Raw genomic sequence first — 21,349 nt, forward strand, 5'->3', positions numbered from 1 at the left:
CACAAAGGGAAACCACCCTTTTTATGGTGTGTGTATATCTGATCACTCTATCCAAAGAGAGATATCAAACCTGGGGTTTTCATGCAGCTGTAACACCGGTTCCAGTCTACTCACGTTCCCTTCCTTCAGAAGTACAGTATAAACCTGTATTTCATTACTCATTTGATTTTTACACCAATGACAATTTAATGATCTATGGAATAAAAACAGAAAATTCTGGCAGTTCTCAAACAGGTCAGGCATCATCTGTGGGGAGGGCAGAGTTAACATTTCAGGTGAAGGACTGTTTCAGGCCCATGTATATGGATCCAAAATTCTATGGAGTGGTTATGCTTCCATCTTCCCATCATTTAGAAAGTACTCAAAGCTGTCCTTTCTGCCTGGTTTCTCCAGGGGACAAAGGTTTGGGAAGGCCACAGAAATGCATCCTATAGGTAATACACACAGCAACCACTGTGGATAACAGGGTGAACACTGAAAGATGGGTTACTTTGTCTGGTGTCACAGTGTTGTTGAATCTGCATTCTATTTTTAGAACCAGCTTTCTATTTTTCTCCCAATGTGCCCCCCCCCCCCCCCCCCATGGCACACTGCCTTCCCAAATGGTTCTGCGCACATGATCGAGGTAGAGAGTCATTTACTTCGGAGAACCTAGCCTCAAACCTGTTCGTTTAGTCCAGCTATCTCTCATGCTAATGATGCCCTTGTGATATTGACGGTGTGGAAATTGGTGATGGTAAAGCAGAAGTGCTAGGTCCCCTCTTTCCAAAGCTGGTCATTAACCAGCACAAGTCCAAATGGCCACGGTGCTTACAGTTATGAATCTCTTTGTCATATGATGCGTTGCCAAGGGAACTGAATAGTTCATTGTTCCCCTTCTGACATGAAGGACGGTAATCATATGTGGTTGATCAATGACTAGTAAATGGGTGCACTGGGTTCTTTCTTGTCAAAACGACATATACTTTCTATCTTTCTTGTGAATGCTGCTGAAAGTAAGCTTTTCATTCCACCTGTGCATTCATGTACTTGAGTATATGACAAACTCAATTTAAGACTTTGCATACGATTGTACAGATTACCACTTGCCTGGCGGATGCCAGAGTTGTGAATAGATGAACTGAAGTCTCCTTGATTCTTCAGTGCCGTAGCCTGGCGCCAGTATAGTTACGCATTTCTTGATGCTATTTACTTTAAATCAAATTGGCTTGTGTTACCGTGAAGCTCAGAGATGAATTATCCACTCAGGGCAAAATGCACATTGCAGTCTTAACGTCTGCACACAAGTATTGAGCTCTGTCACTCTTATGGGGTGGGATGGTCAAGGAGCTGCCCATTGTTATTTATCAGTTGTTCTGTACATGATTCTTCACAGCCTAAGTATTAGTTTTAGTAGTTTGTAATTTCTCAAGTCTGAAGTGATAAAAACCCAAATATGCAATTACACCAAAATGTGATTTGACCTTTGGCTAGACAGTGGTATTTTGTGAGTGGTGTCAATATGATTGATCGTTGGGGAGCATGGGAGTGCAGAGCAACACACTGTAAATGTTATATTGATTTCCTGTTGTTGAGTTCTGCCCAAGTTACTTTAACTTGTGAAAATTATAAAACGTGTTTAAACTGTTTGGTTGCGGGTGGCCATTGAGACTTGCAAATGGGTCTGGTACAACATGTGGTTAGGAACCACTCCAGAAAGGGCCACTCTGCAAACAGCTTAGCAGTAAAACTTTGACTTGAATTTTGCTCATATAATCCTCAAATGAATAATCAATATCCAGTCAATAAAGAGGTTTTACTCTTTTTCCAAGCTAAAATACGCTGGAATTAGGATCCTGATGCACAAAAGAGAAATGTGGTTTTCTCCTTGCCTTATACATGTTCCATATAAACACCTACGAGCAGTTTTGAACAGCACCTGTTAAATGGTTTCCCATTCTCAATTTTATAGAATTTTGTATTATAGTCTCGATCCTGATTCTTTGCAATTTAAAGCTATAAGTTCATTAGAATAGTTTCATTCTCCCTGGGAGTCATAGTACATCAACAGAAGGTAACTGGCAGATTACCATTGTTATTAGTCCAAACACTGACAATAAATGCATTTATCTGTCTGGGAATTCCGTAGAATCAGAGTTCCTCCAGCATTTTGTGTTTGGTGCTTTGGATTTCCAGCATCTTCAGATTTTCTCATGTTTGGAATGGTGTTCTGAACTGAGGTTCATCCACTGACACGAAGCCACAGACCCCGGGTTCAACGCAGAGCCGAGTCAGCTTCACGGAGCAGCGAGCTAAACCAGCCCATCCCTCGCCTCAGGCTCTGACACCCTGTCCTTTCCAATCTGGCCCGGTGCTAAAATCGGCATCCAAACATCGGGTTTTGTTGCTTGGATACGCTCTGGGGCCTGGACCCCGCCACCTCAATTCGGGCTGTATGCAACCTTTCCAGTTCAGTCTGGTGCTTAAATTGTCATCCAAACATCAGATTCTGCTGCCTCACCTTGGTTCCGTTGCATTGTATTGCCTCAAGTCCAAAGGGAGGTTACAGGCTATTGTTGGTGGTGATCGTTTAACAGAAAAAGTGTGATTAACAAAGGATTTAGTTGTTTTCTTTGTTTCATTGGCTCCCAGCTAGTAATTGCTGAGGTTCACCAGCGCCATCTTAAACCAGAAGCCAAATAACAAGTTCTTATTATAGACGTTAGTCAGAAAACTCAAAGCTAGACAAGTTCTCACAAAGTCTATGAAAATGACAGCTTAATGTAATCACTTCCAGGATCATACATTTCAGCCCATATATCAGCACTCCCTTACCAGTGACTGCCCTCTCCATTATGTCCTATAGCAAAGAGTGCCACTGTTGATTTAGTCAATTACTTCCAATAGATTTTAATTTGTACTGCAAATTTTCAACCAAAATCTCATTCCCAAGTGAGACTTCTGCTAAAGTGCAAATTTCTGGAGTTTCTGTGTGAAGTGAGCCTGAATTATCTAGGACCCAGCACTTTTCTTGCTATGCCAGATACAGTAGTGTCGTAAGTGCAAACCCGGACTACATCCCAGCAAAGTACATCAAAGTATTAATAAACCAATCTGATTCTTTGAAAACATTATTTGCAAAACAGTGTTAATTAAACATCGAAACGCCGCAAAAAAAATCTCGTAACAATATGTGAGTGCTTAAATCTCAACTTTTACTAGATTCAACAAAAAAGGCTTGTTACATGTTGGAGATAATAACAGTTTTTATATTCTCATTTGGATTACAAATATTTATTCTAGTTACATTCAGGATTTTTGGAACTAATTATTTGAAATATCTCCTGCTATCACGATTCTTGATTCTTCCTATTTCTATCCAAAAAGCTTCGATGTATCAAGCAGTCACACTGTTCAGTTAGTTGCCATTAGTGCGAACATTTCTTCCGGCAATATTTGGTAACCTGCACAAGGCTGAGGCGCAACCTGGTTTTATTTTCACAGCGGGATTGCTGTGCAGTACTTTAGGAGCTGCTGCTTATCTAACAGCAACAACCTCAAGCCAAATTTCAATGTAAATAAATAGTGAAAGGGACAGGTTAAATAAAAGATTTAACTTTTATTTAAAATAAATGCATTTGTACATAAGTTTCAAAAAAACAAACGTTAGGCTTCACTGTTTAGAACGTCCATGGCACAACGTCAGCTACAATTAAACATGATAAAATTAAGCAAGGTTCAAAAATTAATTCTTCCATTGAAATAATTTTTTTACTATTAGCTATGCTGGTAAAAGCACAACCAAACATAATACATTGTAAGCACATTAACTGATGTGATGCTATAGTTCAAAAACTGTACAATTATATAAAACTTGTTTTTACATTAGTTACATGAAAAACCATACTTCATATAGCATTACTTCATAATGTATTGGAAATATTTCATAATTGAAGTGAAAAAGGTAACTAATGCTGGTGATTAAAACAGCTTCACATAATACTATAAGGTGTAAAAACAATGGCAAAGTACAGAATGTAAATTCAACTAATAACCAGACGTTTTGGTATGCAAGCTAAAACAATGAGCTGTGTTCATTGATTTCCAAAAAACTACCCTCCTTTTCTACGTCACTATAGTAGTCCTGATTTATGTAGGGGATTATGATTTGTTTTGTAAAGGTCTTAAAGGCACAACCGCATGCAAAGTTTGATAAATATTCAGTTTTTCTTCTCCTAGGCATACACTTCATTGATAACTTACTTAATAAACTGTACGGCTGATTCCAAGGCTGTCATGAAACAGATTGCTGATGGGGGATCTTTCAAGGCCACTTGCCAGATGAGGAGAATGTGCCAGGCCCAAAACACGGTAGCTTTGTTTGGTAGCTAGATACTAAGAGGTGCTCCTGTTAGTGCACATACAGTGTTAACTGATCTGATAAGTAAAACAACAAAAACATGGTAAAGGATTACAGTACGAGGCGCTTACTGGAATAAGCAGCTTATGTCGAGTAACAGCACTCATTAAAAAAGACCTTCAATGGCCTGAACAAATCTTATAAGGCATTTGCTGTCACATCCAGCCGCTGGTAAGCTTAAAGAACATATCTTCATCCAAGCTTTCATTCTGATCCTTAGCCCGCGTCGACAGGAAGATGTAACCACCAATGAACTCATGAACTACCTTGCAGTCGATATCTCCACAGATAAAAGAAAGCCGAACTTCATCGGCAAACTCAACAGTTACCTAAACATAGATTGGGAGAGTGCAATACATTTTTAGCATTACAGGTATTATATTCTCACCAAGATTTCAAGTAGTTCTACCAAATTAAAAATATTTACTTTACAGTTCCTTTTGTTGTTGGCTTTTGATCAAGTTGAATGGGAAACATGCAGTAACAACTCTTATAGAACATTAATGCTAATGGCTTTTTCAATTTTTTTCCTAATGCAACAAGTAAGAAAATCTAATTAAAATTGTTTGTCGCAGAACATTCATTGTGTACACTGCATTTTGGAACATTATCTGAAAGGTCATGGGAAATGACAGAAAGCAGACAGATTTTGTACACAGAACAATCATTATTTTGTTCTCACACAAATCGCCTTCCATCTTCTACACACCCTCCCCTAAAAGGAAGCTATATTAGTTATGAATTTTGCAAATGAATGTTTTAAAGGTAGAGACAAGATCTAATAACACAGCAGCATAATCTCACTTTTCCGCTGTTGGACCACTACATTATTTTGGCAACACTACTGCACAGTACAGGCTCTTTGGCCCACAATGATGTGCTGACCTTTTAACCTAATCCAAGATCAATCTAACCCTTCCCTCCCACAGAGCCCTCCAGTTTTCTTTCACTCATGTGCCTATCTAAGAGTTTATTAAACGTTCCTAATGTACCTGTCTCTACCACCAACCCGCAATGCACTCCATGCACCCACCACTCCATACAAAAAGGAATTCCACATCTAACACCCCTCCTGTACTGTCCTCCAATCACTTAAAATTATGAGACCTTCATCTCCCTCTGTTCCTCAACACTCGTCAGTGCCCAGCCATTAGACAGTAAGACACAGGAGCAGAATGAGGCCATTTGGCCCATTGTATCTGCTTTGCCATTCCATCATGGCTGATCTATCATCCCTCTCAACCCCATCCTCCTACCTTCTCTCCGTAACCATTGATACCCTTACTAATCAAAAACCTATTAGTCTCTGCTTTATATATATTCATTGATTTGGCCTCCCCAGCCTTCTGTGGCAATGAATTCTGGATTCACCGATTTCTGGGTAAAGGAAGTCTCAATTTCTCAGCTCTGTTCTAAAGGAATATCCCTCTATTCTGAGGCTGTGTCCTCTGGTCCTCGACTTCCCCACTTTTGGGAACATCCTCTCCACATGCACTCTATCTGGACCATTCAATATTTGATAGGTTTCAACAGTATTCCAAGTGCAATTTAACCAATGCCTCAGTATTGATTACATCCTTGCTTTAATATTCTAGTCCACATGAAATGAATGCAAACATTGCTCTTCCCTTCCTTACCTCTGACTCAACCCGCAAGTTAACCTTTAGGGAATCCTGCACGAGGGCTCCCAAGTCCCTTTGCACCTCTGATTTTCTTTATTTTCTGCCCATTTAGAAAACAGTCTACACTTACATTCTTTCTACCAAAGTGCATAACTTGCAACACTGTATTCCATCTGTCATTTTGCCCCTTCTCCTAATCTGTCTGTCCTTCTGTAAACTTACTGCTTCCACAACACCATGTGCCCCTATGACCTTTGTATTAGCCACTTCCACTCCATCCGTGCCTCCTATCATCTTATACCCCTCTATCAGGTCTCCTCAAATCCTCCTTTGATCCAAAAAAGAAAAGCCCTAGTTTGCTTAACCTTTTTTCAGAGACATATTGTCTAATCTAGGCAGCGTCCTAGAATCCTGCCATTAACCCTGTACCCTGTCCTCGTGTTCAACCTTCCAAAGTGTATCACTTCACACTTCTCTGGAGTGACCTCCATCTGCTGTTTATCAGCCCAATCTGCATCCTGTCAATGTGTCATTGTAAGCTATGATAACCTTCTATACTACCCAAAACAGGACTAACCTTTGTGTCATCTGCATACTTACTAACATACTCTTCCAGTCCCTTATCCAAGGCATTTATAAAAACACAAAAAGCTGGTGCCTCAGAACAGATCCCTGACGAACACTTTCAGTCATGGACCTCCAGGCAGAATATGCTCCATCTACAATGATCCTCTGACTTTTGTGGGCAGCTGAATTCGTGCAGCCAAGTTCCCAAAATCCCATGCCTCCTAACTTTCTGACGAGCTCACCATAGGAAAACTTGTTGAATGCCTTACTACAGTCCAAATAGAGTACACCGACTGTTCTGCCTTTATTAATATACCAGCTTCTACGTACCTTATTAACATATGCCTCTCAAATATTCTACTTATCCCTGCAAGCAGCCTAAGTGAGACACCTGCCCCTGTCATGTCCTCTCTCACCTCCATTCAGGGTCCCAAACAGTCCTTCCAGGTGAGGCAACACGTCACCTGTGAATCTGCTGGGGTTACCTTTGTGCCTGATGCTTCCTATGCAGCCTCCTCAACATTAGTGAGATCTATTATAAATTGGGGGAATACTTCTTCAAGCACCTCAGCTCCATCCGCCTAAAGTGGAACCTCCCAATGGCCTAATATTTTAACTCCAATATTCATTCTGACATGTTGGTCCACGGTCTCCTCTTGTGCCACAACGAGGCCACCTTCTTGATGGAGGAACAACACCTTAAATTCTGTCTGGGTAGCCTCCAACCTGAAGGCATTAATATTGGTTTCTTCTTCTGGTGAAAGCATTCCCCCCCCCCACTTCTGGCCTCTTACCTCTTCTCACCTCCCCCTGCGTCCCCTTCTCCTTCACTTTCTCCTATGGTCCACTCTCTTCTCCTATCGGATTCCTTTCTCTCCAGCCCTTTGCCTTTCCAACTCAGTTGGCTTCACCTATCATCTTCTATCTATCCTCCTTCCCTCATTTATTCTGGCATCTTCCCCCTTCCTGTCCTGTCCTGTCCTGTCTTGGCCTGAAATGTCAGCTGTTTATTCATTTCCGTGGATGTTGGCTGACCTGCTGAGTTGTTCCAGCATTTTGAGTGTGTCAGTTCAGATTTCCAGCATCCGCAGATTTTCTCATGTTCATTCTTATCTGCTCACAAATCCAGTTACTCAGACATGGCCTTCTCTGATTAACCAAGGACTTAACAAGTCCTTGGTTAATCAGGAAACTCTCTAAATGTTGCCTAGTGCCGTCACTCAATTCCTTCTAATAACTTGGCCACTTGTTCCTTGTTTTAAATGGTGCATTATTAGCTTGTGGAGAGAGTGTATATAGAAAAAAAGATGATCAGCATGTTCACTATTCTTTCCTTGGATTTTCTCAATAGCTTGAGTGAGTAAGTTTGTTGATTTTCCTGGTTAGTCCAACACTGCACTAACTTTGTCCTTAATTACAGCATTTGCATTGTTTCTCTCGTGAAAAAAGTCAATATAAAAATCTTATACACTAAAATGTTTCAACTTAAATTTTGCTATTTGCACGTACTATACTAATTCTGATTTACTCATATGACATCTCACATTACAGACCATGAACAAAAGTTAACGTTCAAATATAAACAAACATAGCATTTAAAATAATGATTCAGGACATTTCTAATTAATTATACCATTTTGATCTCCCAGTTTACATTCCACTGTTTCATGTTGCTGAACCTCCATGTCTTGATTGCATCTCCTGTGCTTGAATCCATCCTGATCAACCTATTATAGGCTATGCCAATCAGATCATCTTTCTTGCTTCCTTGAAACCTAAATTGCAACATATTGCATAACATTTTAAAGTAAAGGGCAGCTTGATGGCAGCAAACATTATAAAAAGTATCTGAACAATAGGAAAACAATACTCTTGGAAACCACCAACAAGCAACCACTTAACAGATATTAGGTTTATTATCAAGAATTAATTACCCAGAAAATAATATATTTATCTGCATTAAATAAAGCAGCAAGACACTGGGGCTAGCACGAAGAACTGAACTGCAGAGGATTGAATTACGTTGGTACTCTCGAGCACCAAAGCCTCAAGCAATTATTAACTACCTGACATTCAAGAAAGCAGCAAATTTACAGTTTAAGTTACCATAAGTATTAGAACCATAGAACATTACAGCACAGAAACAGGCCTTTTGGCCCTTCTTGGCTGTGCCGAACCATTTTACTGCCTAGTCCCACTGACCTGCACCTGGACCATATCCCTCCATACACCTCTCATCCATGTACCTGTCCAAGTTTTTCTTAAATGTTAAAAGTGAGCCTGCATTTACCACTTCATCTGGCAGCTCATTCCACACTCCCACCACTGTTTTTTGTGAAGAAGCCCCCCCCAATGTTCCCTTTAAACTTTTCCCCCTTCACCATTAACCAATGTCCTCTGTTTTTTTTTCTCCCCTAGCCTCAGTGGAAAAAACCTGCTTGCATTCACTCTATCTAGACCCATCATAATTTTATATACCTTTATCAAATCTCCCCTCATTCTTCTATGCTCCATTGAATAAAGTCATAACCTATTCAACCTTTCACTGTAACTCAGTGACCAAGACTGCACACAGTACTCCAAACTTGGCCTCACCAATGCCTTATACAACCTCACCATAACATTCCAACTCTTATACTCAATACTTTGATTTATAAAGGCCAATGTACCAAAAGCTCTCTTTACGACCCTATCTACCTGTGACGCCACTTTTAGGGAATTTTGTATCTGTATTCCCAGATCCCTCTGTTCCACTGCACTCCTTAGTGCCCTACCATTTACCTTGTATGTTCTACCTTGGTTTGTCCTTCCAAAGGGTAATTCCTCACACACGTCTGTATTAAACTACACCTGCCATTTGTCAGCCCATTTTTCCAGCTGGTCCAAATCCCTCTGCAAGCTTTGAAAACCTTCCTCACTGTCCACTACACCTCCAATCTTTGTATCATCAGCAAATTTGCTGATCCAATTAACCACATTATCATCCAGATCATTGATATAGATGACAAATAACAATGGACCCAGTACTGATCCCTGTGGCACACCACTAGACACAGGCCTCCACTCAGAGAAGCCGTCCTGCACTACCACTCTCTAGCTTCTCCCATTGAGCCAATGTCTAATCCAATTTACTACCTCACCATGTATACTTAGTGACTGAATCTTCCTAACTAATCTCCCATGCGGGACCTTGTCAAAGGCCTTACTGAAGTCCATGTAGACAACATCCACTGCCTTCCCTTCATCCACTTTCCTGGTAACCTCCTCGAAAAACTCTAATAGATTAGTTAAACATGACCTACCACACACAAAGCCGTGTTGACTCTCCCTAATAAGTCCCTGTCTATCCAAATACTTGTAGATCCTACCTCTTAGTACTCCTTCCAATAATTTACCTACTACCGACGTCAAACATACCGGCCTATAATTTCCTGGATTACCTTTAGAGCCTTTTTTAAACAATGGAACAACATGAGCTATCCTCCAACCCTCCAGCACCTCACCCATAGATACTGACATTTTAAATATATCTGACAGGGCCCTTGCAATTTCAACACTAGTCTCCTTCAAGGTCCTTGTCAGGTCCTGGGGATTTATCTACTCTGATTTGACTTGATTTGATTGATTATTAATAGAATAAATACATTGGTATTCATTATTCCAAACTAAAAGTTAACACAAATAGCCTTATAAACTGGAAGACTGCATTACTTTAAATTTTTTGACAGAAACAAAAATTTCTCTTCAGAAAGCTGATCAACAGCTGGGACAAATAACTATCACAATCATGATTTTGTAGTATTATTTTCTGTTAAATTTCTAGACAATTCTAAGTATAGACTTTTTTGACATTCAGTGTTATTTCAAAGACTTCCAGTAGTCGGCTATGAATGATGATGCTCTCGTCATCATGTCTATATAGGACTGGGGTCAATAATAACTTCCAGGATGGAATGCTACAATATCTCAAAAGAAAATTCCCCATGGATGATTACTGTAAAATAATGAGTTACTGTAATTGCTGCATTAAAACTGGACTGTAGTTTTCCAGGGAGTTTCCGAAGGATGCATCCCTCAAAAATGTACTTTTTCCTTCTGACCTTCCTACTGAAACTGCACAAATCATCCCCTGCTTAAGTACTTTCAAAAAAGGAGACGCTATATTAGGATCAAAGTCAAAGTAAATTTATTTTCGAAGTATGTACAGACTACCATTTACAACCTTGTGATTCATTTTCTTGCAGGCATTTCAAGGTTGTGTGTCTCATCAAACAAAAAGGAAAATTACTTGCATTCATATTTAAAGCAAAGATCAATGTCAGTTTATTGATGGCCTAAGCTGATGAAGCAGAATTATGCATGCGTCAACAAATAGTCAGATGCAAATACTTCCAAGTATTGGAAATGCAGTTCAAACTAGTCACTAGGAGAAAGATCACTCATCCTAAGGTCAGATTTCTATTCTTCCTTTTCCTTGACAGGTTAAAAAGTAGTTGACTTGCTAGTTATTAGGTAATTACTGCAAGGCAGACAGTACACCCAGTGTCTAGCCAATACCGATTAAAAATCTACTGGCAAACATCATTCTTTTCTCTTTCCACAGGTTTGCCAATCCTACCAAACACTAACAGTATTTTTGCCCTTTATTTAAGACTTCCAGTATTTGAAGTTGCTTGCTTTATCTAAATATAAGAACACCTTTGTCACACACCATGTTTATCGCGACTCTGTGATAAATAACACTGTTCATTTGCTGCAATTTCCGCCAATTAGTCAAAGCGTCAAGGGATGCACTCAAGATGAGAGACAACAATCAAATGACTTCGGATGGAACTAGCGAAAACTTAGTTTCATTGTGTGTCAAATGATTGTTGTGATGCATCTAGCGTGGTCATGTAGTTGGTAGTGCTTACCACGCTTACTTTCAGTTTCCACCACTTGCTATCAGTTTCATGAAAAGAAGAGCTGAATGTGTAAGTCTTTCCCTGCCAGTACATGGCCTCTCCAACAGCAAGCCTCACGTCGTCCCTCCTCAGCGGTGTCACATGGAAACTGACACCTTTCGGACTTAGGCTGAATTATAGAAGACAGGGAGGAGGTCAGGGCAATGCACACGGAGCACACAGGCCCACTGGTGTGAGGACACGTCCTGGTGCTTGTGAACCAGATCCCCAAATATGGTTAAATAGCTGTCTTGTGGGCAGCCCCAGGACAGCGGAAGGCTGTGGGAGTAAACCCAGACAGAAAATCCGGAGTGGACTCCCTAAGACGGCTGGACGTCACTGAACATCCTTCCAGCAGCTCCTGCGGCCAAGCTGGTGCCAAAAGTATTGCTTTGCTTTCCTTTGGACTATACCAGTGAGGCAGCGCGGGGGATCTTGACGACTGGGCATCCCAAGATCTCCACACCTTCTGCCGAAGCTTGTGCCCTGCAAGGGTCATTCCAGTGTTACTATTCAACTAAATTTCCATTGTCCTTTGAGACAGACAGATGCCATCAGTAGCCATAAGTCAGGATGCTGCAAACAGGAGAACGGAGAACTGTTGCTGTGTGGTGTCAATAAGGAACAAGAAGAAAGTAAGGAAATATAGAAAATGTTCAATGCTAATAAAATAGGATTTCTTTTTCATTTTGATGCTTCAACTCAGCCAACTGTTTGAGGAATGGCATGTCCTAATTTCCTTTGACAGAAAATAATTAATTATACTCAAAGCTCCACTTTAATATATTTTTTGAGTAAACCAATAAATATCAACTTGCTCATGCTACTGTGATATATTTTAGAGAAAGGCCATGATTACTTTTGGGTTGTCTAGTCAATTTTTGATTTTAAAACAACACATGGAAACAAGCACAGACCCTTGTTCCATCTTTGGAAACCAGTTAGATGGTAAGTTTATGCAGCTGCTGTGGAATAAATAAAATCATAAGTTGGTACATACTGTACCTTTCTAAAGGATGGGCAACAAGCATACAACATCTCTACCTATACAGTTGTTAATAATTTGTGGAAGTTTTGTTGTTACCTTGCAATGAAATGAGTGATGCCAAACTCAGGTAATGATTGCCAGGCCTGAATAAACCTCATCTTTGCCTCAATGAGACTCATCTGAGCTACATTTTGATGGGCCTCAAGGATTCTGGCAGAGATCTGAAAAGGAATAAAATTTATATTTAAAAAAACATTTTTCATAGTTGTTCCAAGGAATAGTTATCAGAAGAGCACTGAACAGTAACAAAAACTAAAATAAGAGAATGGCAAAAACCTGAGTAAAGGTTAACAACGGAGACATATTCAGGACTGCAAAGTTAGTTTTCTTTTGTTAAAAAACATTTAGCTCAGGAAAACCTTCCACTGTCATGTGATCAAATAGGTCAACAAACAGGCAGTTGTACATTCCCGTAAACAGTCTTCCATTTATGTTGATGGCCTTTAACCTAAAGATTTATTTCTTAGGCCTCAATGTTAAAAATGGGAATACATCTTGATCTGAATTCTCCAGTGTCAAATTCAATCTGCATTATTCTCATTTACTGATTGTTCTTTGTTTCCAAGTTTGGATCGAGTGGAGGTTTTCACTTCAGCATTAACACTTAACAATTCTGACATACAAGGCAGCCCACACATACAGAATACACAACAAAACATTCTTCCCATCACAGAGACCAAACTGACCACTTACCAAGTCCCTTACATAGCCTGGCTGAAGAGGGCAGCATGAAGAGGGCAAAGGAAGTTGAAAGAAAATGCAGTAAGAATAAGGTTAAAAGCATCACACAAACAGTTTGTCACACCCATCCATCTGCCTCCCACCACTCAAAAAGATCCCCTAAAGCAACTAAATGAATTACTCATACAAGTGAAGTCATTAAAAATGCATGTGATACATTGACATGTTATCTTACCATCAAAATCTCATTATTACTAACTGGCATGGGGCTGACACCTGTTTTTGAGGAACTGTCATAAACTCACAACTTGCTAGAAGTTTGCTAAAGGGTTTCTATAGCATTTGCATTTCCCGGATGGTAAGTAAGTGAGGAAAATAATGCTGTCTAAGATGTGTACAACCCTATGGAAACAGTACCTGATTACCATTCCGTGTTGAGATTATTACTGTTATGATTGGTTCTCCTCAGTACAAGTTAAATTCTACGTTATAGAAACCAACATTGCAATTATAAATGCCTGTCAATGAATAGCACACGTCAAGATGAGCCTGATGAGTTAGCTCAAAAAATAGAGGGAGCCAAAATTGTAAAAGATATGACAGACATTCAATAATAATAATGTTACAATTTATGTCAGAAGTGATAACATGGGGTATTTAAGGAAAGGTACAAAAGGTGAATGAAGGTCAGAAATGAACTAAAACAGAAAGCAGGTCAACAGTTATCTGGGGTGGGGGTGTACACGTTATATCTTTTGGAAGAGAAGGCTGAGACTTTACTTGATATATCCAACTTTTCCTTCAATAAGCAAACTGGATTTGCACTAGAATAGCCAATAATGTTCCCTTTTCAAGAGGAAGAGATTGAGAAAATCAGAAATACTAGTTATGGGAACTATTTACAAAAGGTAATAAGCATTAGAAATATGTACAACAGTTTGAAAAAGTCAATCTAGCTATAAATATAAATGGAAACATTGGCACAACTTTTGTTAAGAGTACTATGGGTTCTGGATACCTTAATCAACAAGATTTAAATTAGAAAGCACTTAACATAGGGTTTTCACGATTAATCCAAAAATAGCAAGTTTAATATCCAGCAGATCCTTAAGATATTGGGGCTATTTCTACAGGTTTTCCTCTAAGGTGAGATAAAAAGATTTAATAAGTGGAATGTTTAATTTATGAAGTGTTTTTCCACTATGAACTTGGACAGATCATTTCTTCTCTTTGGTGTGCCAGTTCTGAAGGTCGCATGTTCAACAGTCAGTTAAAGCGACAAGAAAAGCTCCATTGTGCTGAAGTCACAAAGCTTTGGAAAGATTTCCTCCAGAGAGAGGAAGAGCCAGAGCCAGTACTTCAGAGAAAAATTGGATAAATACTTGAAGCAGAAGATGACAGCAAGATCACTTCAACACATACTTTGCTGGAACCCTCCTCCATGTCTTGTTAACAGATGACAATCAGCTCATTTAGATACTAACCGCCTAAACAGCCTCACACTGTCCATGCACTTCCTGCAATAGTGAAGCAAACCCAAAACCCAGCTGTCAATCTGATACTGCACTGATCTCTGGTGACTCACTGATTACATGCTCACTGACTCACATAGACCTTAATGCCTTAATTTTAAAATATTCAACACTGATGAACAAATCCTTCAATGACCCCACCCTTCTTTCAACTTTATATCCCATTCTCTTCTCTTTATATCTCTGCCTTACTCCCTGTCCACAAAATGCATTGGGCTTCAACTTACAACCATGCTTTCAGTTGGAAGTTCTTCCATAAAACTTTTCCTGATATCTGCTTCTTTGACCAGCTTCTGATTAACATTTATAATTTCTCTCTATGTGTTTTGGTACTTGATTTTGTTTGATAATCCTCCTATCTCAATAGAATATTTCTGCACTGGCAAAGCTACTTTATAAATTCAAGTTCCTGAATGGGACAAGTACTCTATGAAATAGTGGGCACGCACACCTTGGGTCAATGTATTATGTATCATACCTGCACTCTTATGTATTAATCTAGTTGCCAATTTAGTACACGGAAACTAATTTTAAATTCAGAAAATGCAGTATTTTCTGTTCAACATGTAGGCAACCTTATTTCCAATAATTTAATACAAAAGTTAAAAAATACCTCACACATAATATTTAACAATACTTTTATTAGTTCACAATTAGGCCAAAAAACTCCAAGACCAAGTACAGCAACTGAAGGTCATTTTTCACAACAGGAGGAACTCTGCAGGGGCCAAGGAGAATGTTGTAAACTGGAGCAAATGTGAAAATATTAAACATACAGTCATAGTGTCTTCCAACATGGAAACGCCCTCTGGTCCAACTTGTCCATGCCAATTGTGTCACCCACGATTTATTCCCATCTGCCCGCGTCTGGCACATAATCCTCTAAACCACTTCCATCTGTGTGAGTATCTAGATGGCCTTTAAACATGGTTAACGTGCCCACTGCTGATCTAATTTCTGGCAGTACATATGCACCACAATTTGTGAGAAGAATCTGCCCCATTAGTCCCTATTAAATCTCTCGCCTCTGACCTTAAACCTATGCCTCTTGTTTTCCGTACCTCCTCTCTGGGAAGCCATTCGTCAATCATCAGCCCATTTACCAAGCTGATTAAAATTAGTAATTTTACATAGCCTTCTACACTGTCTGCAATACTATCTATTTGACTATCGTCTACAAACTCATTAATTTTGCCTGTACATTCACATCTAAATCATGAATCTAAATTCACGAACAAGGGTCTCAGCACTGACCCTCAAGGTGCACCACCAGACACAGGCCTCTAGACTGAGGAACAACCCTCAACCAACACCCAGCAACCCCTCTCCCCCACTCCACTTTCTACCACAGAGCTAATTACTAATCCAAATAATGATCTCCCCCTGGATTCCATGCAATCTGACCTTCAAGTCTAGACTCTCATGAGGGAACTTGTCACTGGTCTTCCTAAAGTCCATATAGACAACATCCATTATCCTACAATTATATACTCTCTTGGTTATTTCTTTGAAGAACTCCAAGAGATTTGTCAGACACAAGTTCCCATGCAAAACTGTGCTGAATGTCCCGAATAAGACCCTGCTTCTTCAAATATCCCATCCAGCCCTAGTTCCATCTCATCCTCTTTCTTAACATCGACATGTTCTAGCACATCAGCATGTTCTATGCTGATTTCACGTTCGTCAATTTCCCACTCACTGGTGAATATTGAGGCAATGTATTCATTAAGGCCCCCCATCTCCTCCAACTCCAGGCTCATGCTTCCTCTTTTATCTCTGATTGGTCCTACTCTCACTATTCTCATCCTCCTGTTCTTCATGTATGTGTTTAACGCCTTGGGGCTTTTCCTATTCTTACTTGCAAGGCCTTCTCACACACCACCCCCCACCACTCGCTCCGTCCGCTAACTCAATTCTTCAGCTCCTTCCTGGTTACCTTATAACACTCTAGAATTCAGTCTGATCCTTGCTTCTTAAACCTTAAGCATGCTTCATTCTTCATCTTGACTATCTAAAATATCCCCATCCCTAGAGCCAATCCAAGGCCTTAGTTCATCTGCCTCTTGCATCCAAATAAATAGGTTTAAATCAATGTTTTCTGCTCTCCCTTTATGTGCCTCTGCCAATACTGACAACCAAACTTGCTCTCATTTGCTACCATTTAATCCCCTGATTTCTAATCATCTACTCAGCCTAAATAGCAAGTAAAACAGACCTTACTGTAAAACAGTCAGCAAAATTGCATTAAAATTCCATGGAAGCCTTAAGAAGCAATGCTGAGATTTGACTCTAGCACAAGGACAGCATTTAATTGGCTCCATTTCTCACCAGCAATAAGTGTTCCAGAAATTCTCTAAATGGGCCTTCAAACCTTTCTTAACAAATCAGTTCACACTATCATAAAGAATAATACCAAACAGCAACTTGTCCCAAGAGATAGAGAGAGTTGAGGAAGAAATCATCAGGAAAGACTGGTTATTAGAAATTGCTCTGCATGCTAGCCAAATGGCTGTTATTTAAAGGTTCATTGCTAATACCTTCAGTGTCTCCATGTTTATATTGACTATCTGCTTGGAGACTTCTGGACCTGTTCACAGGCCTAACATACTGTACATCTTTACAAGATTAATTCATAATTCCGGAGTGCTTTCAAGGCCACTAAAGGGCCACAAAATCCTGACCTGAAACAAGCCTAACCACACAGTTGAAGTCTTTTTCAGAAGGGGGTTCAATCTCACCCACTCTGCTGCAAGGGTGTCCAAAATTTCCAGTCCTACCCCTGCAGCCATCACCCGAGTGACTGACTGGATCACGACCTGGGCCAGCTGTCTGCCTGCACAATGCAACCACGTTCCATTACTAGTCACACGCTTCTAGCTTTTAGCACCACCTATCCCCATTAAACTACTCTACCCACTCCTAAACTTTTCTCATTCTCTTTTGAATTATCCACCCAGCTGTTGCAATGCATTATCTTCCCAACTTATTCTGAGTGAGCTTGCAGAGGAAAAGACTTTGCCTACACAAATCTATGTAAAGTCTGCCCTATGGTAGACAAAGCAATGCCAGCTATGTCACCCCCACACCATTTATGTAGCTCTGTAAACACAGTAACATAATTAGACTAGTTTCTTGAAATTGTTCTGCCAACTAATGAGATCTTTTCCCCTCAAATTTCATGCACTTTGATGTGCACAAATATCAAAATAAATGTGTCACCTGTAGAAGAGGTCTAAACCTTTAGCACACTTTGTACAATGAAGTACTTTCTAACATTAACTCACGGAAGGTCTAGCTTTAAGAGTTAGACAACAGGTGTTTATATGACATAAATGATTACAGTTGCAGACCATCTAGCCTTGGACTTAAGCATTTCAGTACAAAGTCTAAACGGATATCACATATACTGCTGTGCAATTGTAGTGACTCAAGCTATTGAATAACAAAGCTAGTTTAAAATTGCATCAAAGTAGGTTTAGTGTTAAACGGATGTTCCCTTTAGCTATTTTTTGCTAAGCAGAAAGACTTGGCCAACAGGAAGCATTGTTATATGGACAGTAGAAACAGCCTTCAAAAATGAATCATTCTTCCCAGTTCAAAAAATGCCAGCACAGTGAAACATTTTTTCAGAGCCAAACCAGAAAATCCCTACAAGAGTTCTCCATGCATGTGCTTGTACTTGGAACACTTCACTGTTTGGGTTTTACAGGTAAACCAATTTAAGCAGAATTTTGAAATGAGCAACAGCATATTGAAGTGAAATAATTTTACCATTAAGTGGGGAAAAATCAATTAAAAAATCTCAATGATTAAGAATTCTATGCTAATGTATATAATGACAAGAGACTGCCCTCACTGGTCCCTTCAGTCTTTTATACTTTGCATCTGTCAATTACTGACAGCATGAAACTAACTGTGCAGTCTTGCTTGCAATGTTGTATTCAGTCTTTAAAAAGCTAATATGTAATGCTTGACATTGTTTGTACCACTTGGAAAAATTATGTTCTGAACTACCCAGTTTATAATGTCTCCAAACTTAGATGCCATCTGTGTACTTGAATATATTATGAAAGATGGTGGCCCCACAAGAAATCAATGTGGGACAGTACCGGCCACACCCTGCCAGAGTTCCCAGTATCCATATTCATTATAATCTACATCATGACCAATCACTAACAAATTATGCATCTACTTCAATCAAGCTTATCTGACAATCTAATGAACAGTTTCAATAATCAGTTCCGTTGGCAGGAATCATGAAATGCAGAAGGATAAAGCAAAACAGAATTCAATACTGTTGAATTCATCAAGGTTTCTTTTAATAAACAAGAGAAAATCTGCAGATGCTGGAAATCTGAGCACCACACCCAAGATGCTGGAGGAACTCAGCAGGCTAGGCAGCATCTAGCAAAAGAGTACACTTGATGTTTCAGGTCGAAACCCTTCAGCAGGACAAGATTTCTTTTAAAATGTTCATTATGAAAGTTGGCCTAAGGTATCTAGTTTTACAGTGGAGTAAAGGCAATTAGAGAGGCATGAAAGAGGAGCTGGCCAAAGTTGATTGAAAGGGGACACTAGCAGCTATGATGGCAGAACAGCAGTGGCAGGGATTTCTGGGAATAATGCAGAAAGTGTGGAATAGATACACCCCAAAGAAGAATTCTAAAAGGAGCATAATGCAACCATGGCTGACAAGGGAAGTCAAGACAGCATAAACACAAAAGAGAGGGCATAAAATACTGCAAAAATTAGTGGTAAGTTAGGGGATTGGGAAACTTTTAAAAACCAACAGAAGGTAACTAAAAAAGCCATAAGGAGAGAAAAGATGAAATCTGAAGGTAAGCTAGCCAATGATATAAGAGGATACAAAACCTTCCCCCCCCCCCCCAGATATATAAAGAATTTAAAAGAGAGGTGAAAGTGGATATCCGAGCACAGGAAAATGACACCAGAGAGGTAGTAAGGGGGACAAAGAAATGGTGGATGAATTTAATAAGTATATTGTGTCAGCCTTCACTATGGAAGACACTAGTAGTATGTCAGGGCAGGAGCAAATATGGTTGCTATTACTAAGCAGAAGGCGCTTGGAAAAAGGTCTGATGGTGGATAAGTCAGCTAGACCAGATGGACTACACTCCAAGTTTCTGAAAGAGGTAGCTGCAGAGATTGTGGAGCATTAGTAATGATCTTTCTAGAATCACTAGATTCTGGAATGGTTCTGGAGGACTGGAAAACTGCAGCTATCACTCCACTCTAAGGAGGGAGCAAGGCAGAAGAGAGGAAACTATAAGTCACTGACCTCAGTGGTTGGGAAAACGTTGGGAGTTGATTGTTAATGATGAAGCTTCTGGGTATTTGGGAGCACATGATAAAATAGGGCAAACTCAACATGATTTCTTTAAGGGAAAATTTTGCCTGACAAATCTCTTGGAAGCTTTTGAGGAAATAACAGGTATGTTAGACAGAGGAGAGTCAGTGGAAACACGAGTGAATCTGCAGATGCTGGAAATAAATAAAAACACAAAATGCTGGTAGAACTCAGCAGGCCAGACAGCATCTATGGGAGGAGGTAGTGACAACATTTCGGGCCAAAACCCTTCATCAGGAGGATGATGAGTCAGTGGATTTTGTTTACACAGATTTTCAGAAGGCAGTTGACAAAGTGCCTCACATAAGGCTGCTTAACACAATACGAGCCCATGGTATTACAGAACTGATACCGGCGTGGATAGAACATAGGCTGACTGGCAGGAGGCAAAACGTAGGAATAAAATGGGCCTGGTTGGTTGCCTGTGCCTGGTTGGTTCCACAGGGTTCTGTGTTGGGACAGCTTCTTTTCATGTTATATGTCAATGACTTGGATGATGGAATTGATGGCTTTGTGGCCAGGTTTGCAGATGATACAAAGATTGATGGAGGGGCAGGAAGAGTTGAGGAAGTATCGAGTCTGCAGAAGAACTTAGACAGATTAGGAGAATGGGAAAAGAAGTGGCACATGTAATAAAATGAAGGAAAATGTATGGTTATTTTTTTTTAAATGGGGAAAAAATTCAGAAGTGCAATGGAACTTGGGAGTCCTTGTGTAGAATTCTCTTAAGGTTAATTTACAGGTTGAGTTGGTGGTAAGGAAGGCAAATGCAACTTCAGCATTCATTTCGAGAGGATGACAATATAAAAGGGTATAATGCTTCAAAAGGCATTGGTCAGACCACATGGAGTATTGAGAGCAGCTTTGGGCCCCTTATCTAAGAATTGATGTGCAAACACGACGAAATCTGCAGATGCTGGAAATTCAAACAGCACACACAAAGTGCTGGTGGAACACAGCAGGCCAGGCAGCATCTACAAGGAGAAGCGCTGTCGACGTTTTGGGCTGAGACCCTTCGTCAGGACAATTGATGTGTTGGCATTGGAGGGGGTCCAGAAGAGGTTCATGAGAACGATTCCAGGAATGAAAGGGTTAACATTCGAGGAGTATTTGATGACTCTGGGACTGTACTCTTTAGAATTTAGAGAAACTGGGGGTGGGGGTGGGGGGGGGGGGGGGTTCTCATTGA

At 40.0% G+C, this 21,349-nt stretch overlaps 1 protein-coding gene across 6 annotated transcripts in view; it reads right to left on the reverse strand.

Annotated features, from left to right (window-relative positions):
• Positions 1-3,173: 3,173 nt before the first annotated feature.
• Positions 3,174-21,349, reverse strand: part of fermt2 (FERM domain containing kindlin 2) — a 160,534-nt gene continuing 142,358 nt past the window's right edge. For 4 of the 6 annotated variants that reach the window (XM_073039856.1, XM_073039851.1, XM_073039853.1 and 1 more), the window contains 4 exons: positions 13,273-13,293; positions 12,616-12,740; positions 8,222-8,363; positions 3,174-4,728 (listed from right to left, as the gene is read on the reverse strand). In XM_073039856.1, the coding sequence (XP_072895957.1) occupies positions 4,555-4,728; positions 8,222-8,363; positions 12,616-12,740; positions 13,273-13,293 (462 nt within the window). In that variant the 3' untranslated portion in view covers positions 3,174-4,554. The remainder of the gene's footprint in view (positions 4,729-8,221; positions 8,364-12,615; positions 12,741-13,272; positions 13,294-21,349) is intronic. The other 2 variants (XM_073039857.1, XM_073039855.1) reach the window with 1 other exon arrangement.

The sequence above is a fragment of the Hemitrygon akajei genome, chromosome 3 (genome assembly GCF_048418815.1).
Source record: "Hemitrygon akajei chromosome 3, sHemAka1.3, whole genome shotgun sequence".
NCBI classification, from domain to species: Eukaryota; Metazoa; Chordata; class Chondrichthyes; order Myliobatiformes; family Dasyatidae; genus Hemitrygon; species Hemitrygon akajei.